Raw genomic sequence first — 10,045 nt, forward strand, 5'->3', positions numbered from 1 at the left:
AAAGACGTGTAAGTGCATAGCTTTACCGTAGAAGCTTTTGTTGACATGTTGAGCCTTTTCTTTTTAGTCTAAAGACACTCTCGACACATATGGTTTTAAGTCGACTACAGTTGCAGAGGCAAAAAGACTCTTGAATTGTTGTGCGAATTATTTTTCCTTTAAACCATTCTTCTTCCTTTTTGAAGGAAATTGTGGAACCGAATAAAGGTTAAGACAAGAAGCAGAAAGTCGGACTTTGGTGATTATGATGTTTGAAAAAGGAAGAAAAATAGAGTAGTCTGATTTATTAATCAACAAAAGCGGAGAAACTGTGAAGACTTTTTCTTTTCTTTTATTAATAATACTATTTTAATTAGTCAATGTAATTGGACAGGACCAAATAGTTGGTGGGGCCCAAAAGAAACTGCCAAGACAAGATATTTTTTTAATGCAAGTTGAGTATGTTATTATGTGGCAAATGCTTGGTAGTTTATTTTCTTGGATATTTATTTATTTAAGCCTCCTTTGTAGTCGCTTTGACCAGAAACTTGGACCAAGCTAGCTTCTAAATCGTTTTCCTATAATTTACAATATGCAAGCAATTGAAGCTGTTTGAAAGGTTCATTTTACAAAGTTGAGTGGTCAATATTTGTAGGGACAACCTTATTGATGTCTCTTCCTTCAATTGCAAATTGCAATTTGATAATCCTTTTTAAGACATGGGTGAATATGTCAATAACCTATAGTTTATATAAGCTCTAGACTCTTTATATGATTATATATCATCAAATGTGTAAAAATATATTTACAAAAAGAATATATATATTATAATTTATTATGTCAAAAATATAAAAGTAAGTTTATATTAATAACTTAATATTAATGTTTATGTTTAAGATTAAAGTTTTATATTATATTAATTTTACATTATAAGATTACAATTTATATGTTGTATTAAAAAGTATAAGATTAATTTTATGTTATATCACATATTATATTTATCTTATGTTATAAGATTAATAGACTTGAATAATAAAATTAAAATTTCATTTTATACTAATTAACAATTTAGCATATAATATAATATAAAAGTTATAAATATATATACTGGTCCAGTTCGATTTAAACCGATTTTTAAATTTTGAAAACCGTAACTGCACCGGTTTAGAACCTATTTCGGTATTGTTTGGTCTGGTTCAACCAGTTTTCCAATTTTTTCTTTTACACCCCTATTCTTATGTTCATAGAAATTAATTTTTCCACAATCCTAAGGAATACTATATGTATGGTCGCTATTTCAGTTGAGCATATTAAGGTCCATCAGCATATTACAATCTCAGCCAATAGAACTCAATTATGTTTCTTGGTAACATAGATGTAGTTTTTGCACTGGGAAGGTCATATCTAATTAATCGAGTTGAGAATTCACTTTTGATTTAAAATGCAAAAATTCAGGCAAAGCATTCATTGCAACATAGACCAAGCAAGGAAAGCAGCAAAGCACAGTCATTTATTTTATTTTATATTAAAAAGAGCGAGCAATTTATGTATATACTATATACTTATAATTCATGGAAATCGTCACATTTCATATGATTAAAGAACCACAAGTCTGCTTTCAGATTCCTGAGAATGATTTGATTGTTTTGAATCCATGATTCTCTGGAAGGGTTCCATTTCCTGGCCGGATGGAAACCATCACCTCCAAACCTACAACATGAATTTGTGTTAAAATTTTTGTAGGAAAAAACAATTTGCCATTCCGTTTCTAACATGGATGTAAACATGAGTAATAAGTTTTGTAAGTAATTGCAACCAACGTCAATCTCCTATTATAGGTTCCCCAGGATGAATATGAACAACCAAATATATATTCTAGATGCAAGATGAAACCACTCTTGCAACGTCACTTGTGTATATAATTGTTGCGGTAACGAGCATTTCTCAGAAAACCTGAACACAAAATAGTTTGCCTTTCAAGGATGGAATTTTCATAAAAATGAAATTATCATTCCTTAAAAAATGAGAACTTAAAACATGGGCATTTATGAGCGTGTGACAATCCAAAAATAAGAGCAATTTGGTAAGCAATGAATAAATTATTTTCTATTTACACGATTATTCTGACAGGTGAGGGTCACGTTAGTTTTATTACTTCTATTTATCTTCACAATGGAAATAGCTGATTACCTGCCGCCTTTGCAGCTACAGCTTCTTGATAAACATCTGTAATAAATAGAATCTCTGATGGCTTATCAACTCCAATGGATTCTGAGATTTCAACATAACTGTGTGTTTCTTTTTTATTTCTGAGAGAGAGAGAGAGAGAGGAGTCAAGAAGGGACTCTTTTTGAGTACTTAAAACAATGGTGTTTATGGTTTCAGAGGCACTATATAACTTTTTGAACTTACCCCACTGCGGTGTCAAAAAACCCAGACAAATACTTTCTTAGATCTCCGTAGCTAGTATTTCCAAATAGGAGCCTTTGTGCCAACCTGCTACCGCTGGAGTATATATACACCTGTTGCACAAGATAGAAACATGATAAACTTTCAAAGAAAATGTATACATATCAGATGCATTCAAGAAATTGCATCTATTTGTTATTCAAGTAGCGATGTCTTCCAAGTTAAGGTGGATGAAAGAAGGAAGTTACACTGAAACGTGGTGCCAGCTAGTGAGAGAGAGCAAAGAAAATGACTTATTTCAGAACCAACGAATTTTTGCTCAATAAAAGACCATATTCCTAAGGGAAGTCGAGTATGATTCTACAAAGACATATGTTCACGGAAGGGTAGCATCCCTACAACCCTTGGGTGGGAGGGACAAGGGTAGGCTAAGATTACAAGCATTACACACTTTAATGAAATATAAAAAATTCTATACAACATACTACCATCTCACTTTCATCCCACTAAGTATGATGAGGCACATTTATCACCATTAAATGATCATTTATTGCATGTTTCTTTATCATCTAATGGTGATGAATGTGACACATACCACTTAGTATGATCAAAATAGGATGAGAGTGTGGACTTATGAAATATTTCATTCAGCAACAACTGGCTCATTAAATAGAAAGAGTGATAGTTTTGACAGGGAGATGCATTGAACTTGTAGATATTCAGAGTCAACAAATATCACTAGCTGGCTTATAAAATTTCTTTCCCTCCCCAAGGGGAAGCAATCAAACCAAAAATTGGATCGTGGAATGGATAGTCAACCTCTCTTCAAAATGACATAGGTCCTTTCATCAGCACACAGTTGAGTGCTCAAATTTACTAAATAATGGCCACATGGCGTCCTGTGTAGAAAGCTAGACAATTGCTTTAATGGGTTCCCTCTTGCATGTTTTTATCACGTGAGTGCATGAGTGTGTATTTCTGTATGTGTGCAATGGTTGGAATACAAGTAGTCATATGGATAGCAGCATTCTCTCACAATTGCTATGAAGAAAAGAAGAAAGACAGCATTAAACAAGCATAAAATTAGAGATGACAACAAAAAAACCTGGAAGTTTAAACTCAAAACTTAAATTCACAGACATGAAAAGGGAAGAAGAAAACAAGAAAGTGCGGTGAGGGGAAATGAACGTAGAAGACCTTTATGCCTAAAGCATGCCATTTCTCCAAAGCTTGTGGCACATCCTCAAAAACTACTCCCTCCAATTCACCATTCTCAAATCCCGTACGCCATATATGACCCTGCATAGCTAATGTCAGCGATACCAACAAGATGGGCTTCATAGTGATCATATTTCTTTATAATCCAGTTTGGCTTACTTGTAGTTGTTTCAAGGCAGTGATCTTCCTATCAGCTCTTATCATTGCTTCCACATTAGCAACCAAAGCAGCAACCACCTCCTCTTTCCCTGCATTATCAGAGGGAATGGGCACAGCACCCACAACACCTTTGTCCAGGTCATCCTGAACCTGCATTAAGAATGCAGAGCAATTTATAGTTCATAGAAAAAAGCTTTTGAGTCAGTCAATTCTAGTAACTGTCTAACAAAATGCCGCAGCTCCAAGAAAACTAATTTGAGTCTTCCCTCCCTCCCATCAATGGTTTGCTGGAAGGACTACCTGAAGCGAAATTCTCACTCAACTGACAATTCTACAATTAAATTGATGCTGAGGGGACAGAGTGATCTCTCAATGTATAGTCTTCAATTCTCCTCATGTATGTTTCCTTTCTCTTTCGGTAACCGTCCCGATTCTCACATTACCAAAGGCAAAATATTCGGGTCATGAACTACTATCATTAATATTCTACAACTCTAACTTATCAAAAAAAAAAAAAAAAAAAAAAACAAAACAAAACTACAACTCCTGGTAAGCACTACAGGGGATTTCCTCTCAAGATCTCCTCACAAGAACAGTCTATCACAGGAGCCAATGGTTCATAGAAAAGGCAATTCTCCTTTCAATTTTTTTTTTTATTGGCACCGGGTGTCCGGGAACAGCGTCTCGACTAATCCCAGGGGTGCACAGGCTCTCAACAAAGAGTTTCCTGCAAGTGCACCTCGGGTAATTCAAGGGAAGAATCCCCTAATCCGATGGGCCCTAGAGATTTGCACCTAGGAGTTAATTCTCCTTTCAAAGATGATTCATGCGGATGCAATTTTCCATTAAAATTCACCATCTTTGTTTGAATAGTACATAGTAAACAGCCAAGTGACTCCGAACAATTATATATATATATATCTATATTTTTTTTATCTCAGGGAACCTCTCCAAGGCAGGGTCTTTTGGACCCACCCCTATAGAGTAAACCTCAGTCCCGTGCACCGGACCCTCAGAAGTTTCTCTACACGGAACTGGTTGCATTGCTGGCTTTTCATTAGGGGGTGTGGCCCCAAATGATTGTTTGCACCCATGAGGTGTTGAACCTTGGACCTTGAAGGGAGTGATACCCCAAGACCAAGGCCTTCACCACTTGGGCCAATTTTATATCTGATTATCTATTATTTCATCACCTTATTATCTATTATTCATTTGGGTTTTCATAAGTTGACTTCAATAATTGTTACAACCACCAGTAGCAGAAAGGTTACTCACGAAAAAAAACTTTTTTTGGATATGTAAATGTAACTTTTATTGGGGCAATAACAGGATTGAATGTTTTGAGAGTCATGTTTGCAGCTTCTAGCTTTTTTTTTTTTTTTTTTGAATCTTCAGTGGATCTAGAAGGAAAAGGGTATGTGTATTATTTGATTGTAGGCAGGCATTGTCATTTGTCAGATAGATGGTTTATCATACAAATAGGACTCCTCCTCTGATTTTCAGTTCTCAGACCATGAATGAAATTTTTGACAGGACCAGGTTGGCATCCTCTGTAACTTTGTCAAATTAGGCTTTTTAACATCACAAAGTTACTAGCAAAGCAAAAAAGGAAAATATTGACAGCATTCAACTTTGAGAGGAATTTATCAAGCAATCCATATTTTCTTGCCACTAGCAACACCAATAAAAAAGCTAAATGTCATGCAAACATCTAAATTATTCCACAAGCACCATTATCAATTCAAAACACCCAAACAAATGTCTTACTTGGGAGTGCAACAATTTAATATCATCTTGGGTTTCTGCAGTATCATATGTTGCAGATAGATGCCTCCCAACATTGTCACGAGCATATGGAAACAGAACATCAGAAACAAAGGATATAGGAGTTGTAGTCCCTTCGATGTCAAGAACAATGCAACGCTGCAACCCAAATAAATGAAAAATAAATTTTATAAGGATAACAAATATAAAAAAATTGAGGAAAAATACACCTTTTACCCTCCAACTAATAGGAGTTTTACTCTTTACACCCCAACTACTAGCGCTGACACATTGCATTTCCAAATGACCAAAAAGTTTCAATGTGCACGCTCTGTTAAGATCTAGTGACCAAGATTGTGTGACATCACTTATCTCCACCTATTTTCATTCATCTTAATAGTTAAGATTGGATGAAGGTGCTATTTGTCAGTTTGTTATAAGTAGGAGGGTGCAATATTTCAATGTTGGTAGTTAAAGGTGCAAAGTGTCAAATTGTTAAATGCTTATTAGTTGAAGGCTAGAAAGAGCATTTCCCCAAAAATTAAAAAAATAAACGATGTGAAAGAATATTGCTAATTGGTCTAGGATCCCACGATTTCCAGGAAAATAAAGAACATTTCATAAACTCACTCGCAATGGCTCAATTCCATGAGTTTCATCAGCCACTGCTTTCACAGGTATGCTTGCAGATGCACCATTCCCTAAATATCCTTTAACATTCAGAATGGGGCCATGGTTTGGTGTAGACCAGTCCAACCCCAGTTGATGAAGCTTGATAGCAGCATCAAAAAGATAATGATAACATTCTGCCTGAAAGGAAAGCCAGAAATTTGAAAGATGGCATATCAAATGAACTCTAGAGAGATATTAAAGATGGTTTGAAGATAATTTTGTCCTAGATATTGATATAGATTGCAGCTGGGTCCATGTGGCTTTAATCCATACACATACAGATATGGGTTACACATCACTCACGGCTATGATCTAGCAATTTGGTATAAGTGAATTGCTTTGGTGTTCTCAGAAATATGAAGAAAGAAAGAATACTCATAAAATAGTGTAGGTGCAAACCGTGGACTGAGCGTAGTTGTAATGCAGGCTATGCATATGCTACAAGTGAATTGCAGGAGAACATAAAGGCACAAACCCAAAGAAGAAAGTGCAACAAGTGAACAACTTTAAAACAAATGAAAACTGCAAAACTGTAATAAGGTATTTGAAAACAACATTCTTCTGTGATTTTGGTGAAGAACAAATAGAGTAAAGTTACATACAGTCGTCGAGTACGCAAGCACCACACAATCGTTTTGAAAAAGAGTGGGGTATACTATCAAAAAATTTGTTTTTTTTTTTTTTTTTTTTTTTTTTTTTTTTTCCATGTGTGTCCCGTATTTACTTCCTTTTTTCAAAGAGATTGTGCGGCGCTTGCGCACTCTACGACTGCAAATATCATTTCTCTTTAAGTATCTATCCATGACTCGAGCATATCCATATGGTTCTGTGATTTTAGTTTGAAATTCGATGGACAGTAAATATGAGCCTCAGTAGTTTAAAAATATGGTAACTTTGAGTCTGGATACAAATTTAGTATTAAATACTGAAAGAATTGTTAGCAAAAGAATCTAAATGGAAAGGTAGCAGAGAGTAAAGCCACATACTATTTTATGGTGTAAAGTTGTATATTCTGTTTGGCACACCACCATATTATTGCTCTATAGGAGTTTTCACAAAGCAACACAACATGGATCCTTGATTCTCCTACCCAAATGATTTCTTCTATCATTACTCATTTGGGCAGTTGACAACATTTTTATGTTTTTCTTTACATGGATAGATAAACATACAAATTCCAGGAAGCAAAATACTGAATAATCAACAGTGGCAAGAAGAAAGTGGAGTTTGGGATGAAACTAGTTTCCAAAAGCACCCATGAAAATACCAGAGTCTTATCATTAACAATTTACATTGACCTAATTTAGAGCACATTGAGCACTCAGTGCAGCTAATTTGATCTTCCTTGGATAAAACAAACCTGAGTTTTTGCACTGATCCATGAATCTCCCCATATATATATGCCATGATTACGAACAAGAACAGCTGTTGTTTTGGGGTAGGCTTCAATCTACAATACATGAAGGCAAGTTAATAATCTTAAGCTATATAGAGAAAGGTCAAAACGTATCATTGTATATTACAGTATAATAACAATTAGGAAGGAACTTATCAAAAAACCAATTAGGAAGGTTATCAGAGTAAGCATCCATCACAAAAGATGATCAAATGAAATCATGCAGGAAAATAGGCACGTATTTTCCCCATATATGAACTTATGCAATCACATGGTTGTATTATATTGTTATAATTTGTACAGATACCAATTCTCTCTCTCTCTCTCTCTCTCTCTCCCTCCCTCCCTCCCTCCCTCACAGAGTAGAATGTGCCATTCAACATTTATATGAAAGGGAAATAGAGTCACACTGAGTGAAATGTATAAAAATACATACAGCTTTAGCAAGAGATTCTGTGAGCTCAAATTCATAAGCAGTGTTCTCTATTATTGGCACCACGAGTTCATCATAGTAACCATGCCCTTTGATTCCTTTTATCATTTCCATGTGAGTGATCTGCACATTGTACAGGTAAGCATGAACACAAAAACAGAAAAACAAGGCAACCAAAAGATGTAGACAAGAGTGGTTGTATATGATAAAGGAGTTAACCACTTTAGAGAATAGTAGCCTGATTTAAAATAAAAAGAAGGTAATTTTCGCTAACATGTGCCAATAATAAAAACTTACTCGAAACTCTTTTGATAATGGATTAATCATTGTTACAAGACAAGACTCAATTCCATGACTGTGGATAACAGCTCCAGCATTACACATCTCATATGCCTAGATTAAAGAAAATCATAAACCGGCAAAAATAAAAAGGATTAGAAATAAGCTTAACAAAAATTTGATTACTATTGCAAAATGCTTTCACGTGCATGAAAAAGTTGATGAAATCTTTATATCACAGGCTTGTCAAGCACCTGCTTCTGGGGAACACTTCACAACTTCGGGATCATGTTGGATCGTTTCCAAAAAAATTTAAAGTTGAGCCCATACAGATCTACAACATATTAACCAGTTGAGATTCATGTTGCATGTATAGCAACTCGATCTCCAGATTAATTTGTAGATATCCAACAACTAGCTTGTTAGTTAAAAAAGTTACAAGAACAGACTTTTAATACCTTCAAGAAAAGAGGACCACAATCAGAACATTTAGGAGGCTTATGTGGAAATGGTTTAGGAGATGGCTGCGACAAGATAGACCCATCTGGAGATAACACATACATATCCTCTGGCACCATTCTCTCCTTCTGAACACCTACCCATGTTACACAACACAAATTATTGAGCTCGTATGATCAATACTAAAAAAATTAAAATACTCATAGAATAAGTCATGGTACCCACAATCAACACATGCATAAAAAAGTACACCATATAGCCAAACAACTCAAAAGAACACTTCTTTTTTCAGGAAGAGTATACCCCCAATTTTAAAGACTCAAAAGAACACACAAACACGAACTAAGAATAAATTAGAAAACCCAGAAATCCAAATACAAGAGGAGCAAGCACCTGAGGGGGACATGACGATAAGCTGGTGGGGCTTAGGGATCGAATCATCATGGACCTTGATGGTGATGCTGCCACCAGTCCCGGAGACCCATCCAAGAGTGTAGAACTGGCGGCAGAGGTCTGAGATCAAAACCCTCGCGTCCTTCACTGCCTTGCTTTCCAGGTATGCCTGTGATGCCACCCCCATCTTCACTCCATTCGCTGCCACTGCTGGCACCGTCGCCATTGGATTTTATAGAGAGCAACAGAGTATTTACTTGATCAAGAGACGGAGAATAGGTGTCGGATTAAGTGCGTAAGCATATTTGTTTTACGGAAACAGACAGTATGTTTAATGTTTATCCCGGAAAAATAATATATGACATTTGAGAATTGAATAAAAATTAATATTTTGTTCAAAATTTGCTTTCGATTCGTTATGAAAATTTGCTCAAAATTTGTTCCCTCAACCGTCTGAATGGTAAGAGACGTTAGTCATGTTGTTTGAGATTCGAAGAGTCGAAGAGTTAATTATAAAGAAATCTAAATTGAAGAGCTAAAACCCTAAAGATTGATTTTTTTTTTAATTAATCATATATAACTATTATGTTCAACTCACTCTTGAAAATTAGCTTAAAAGAAATAGTGCCTAAGAGACTTATAAACTACTAATCAATCCCATATTTAGTCAATGTGGTATCGTAACAACCACAATGCTCGCAACCTACGTCTACGACGATACCGACACTTACATGGGCTGATTATGCACTAGGTCTTTCCTAATCTTGGACGAATACTGTCATGCCAATATCACCTTGTGCTGCATGATTGCAACCGTCGCAATATAGTTTAGATGTGAAGTAGTTCTGACACCATTTGTTATGAACTCACTCTATCAAATTCAC

The 10,045-nt window shown here is 35.4% G+C and overlaps 1 protein-coding gene across 2 annotated transcripts; it reads right to left on the reverse strand.

The window, feature by feature from the left end:
• Positions 1-1,467: 1,467 nt before the first annotated feature.
• LOC121234454 (probable bifunctional methylthioribulose-1-phosphate dehydratase/enolase-phosphatase E1) lies at positions 1,468-9,574 on the reverse strand. 2 transcript variants are annotated; one of them, XM_041130392.1, is made up of 12 exons: positions 9,162-9,568; positions 8,768-8,904; positions 8,328-8,423; positions 8,034-8,153; positions 7,562-7,651; positions 6,160-6,339; positions 5,533-5,688; positions 3,766-3,915; positions 3,586-3,687; positions 2,392-2,501; positions 2,170-2,288; positions 1,468-1,689 (listed from the first exon to the last, which is right to left on the reverse strand). In XM_041130392.1, the coding sequence occupies exons 1-12, from the start codon at positions 9,385-9,387 to the stop codon at positions 1,598-1,600; spliced, it is 1,578 nt and encodes a 525-aa protein (XP_040986326.1). In that variant the 5' UTR covers positions 9,388-9,568; the 3' UTR covers positions 1,468-1,597. The 2 variants fall into 2 exon arrangements, with proteins under 2 accessions (XP_040986326.1, XP_040986327.1); XM_041130393.1 differs by lacking the exon at positions 8,328-8,423 and having other exon boundaries at positions 9,162-9,574.
• Positions 9,575-10,045: the final 471 nt, after the last annotated feature.

Source organism: Juglans microcarpa x Juglans regia, chromosome 6D, assembly GCF_004785595.1.
Source record: "Juglans microcarpa x Juglans regia isolate MS1-56 chromosome 6D, Jm3101_v1.0, whole genome shotgun sequence".
NCBI classification, from domain to species: domain Eukaryota; kingdom Viridiplantae; phylum Streptophyta; class Magnoliopsida; order Fagales; family Juglandaceae; genus Juglans; species Juglans microcarpa x Juglans regia.

Excerpts from the sequence above, each read along its gene's own strand:
- LOC121234454 (XM_041130392.1), bottom strand. The coding sequence starts at position 9,387 with ATGGCGACGGTGCCAGCAGTGGCAGCGAATGGAGTGAAGATGGGGGTG. Across the intron at positions 6,340-7,561 it reads GGATCAGTGCAAAAACTCAG|GCAGAATGTTATCATTATCT; the intron begins GTTTGTTTTATC and ends CTTTCCTTTCAG. Across the intron at positions 2,502-3,585 it reads GGCATGCTTTAGGCATAAAG|GTGTATATATACTCCAGCGG; the intron begins GTCTTCTACGTT and ends CTTGTGCAACAG.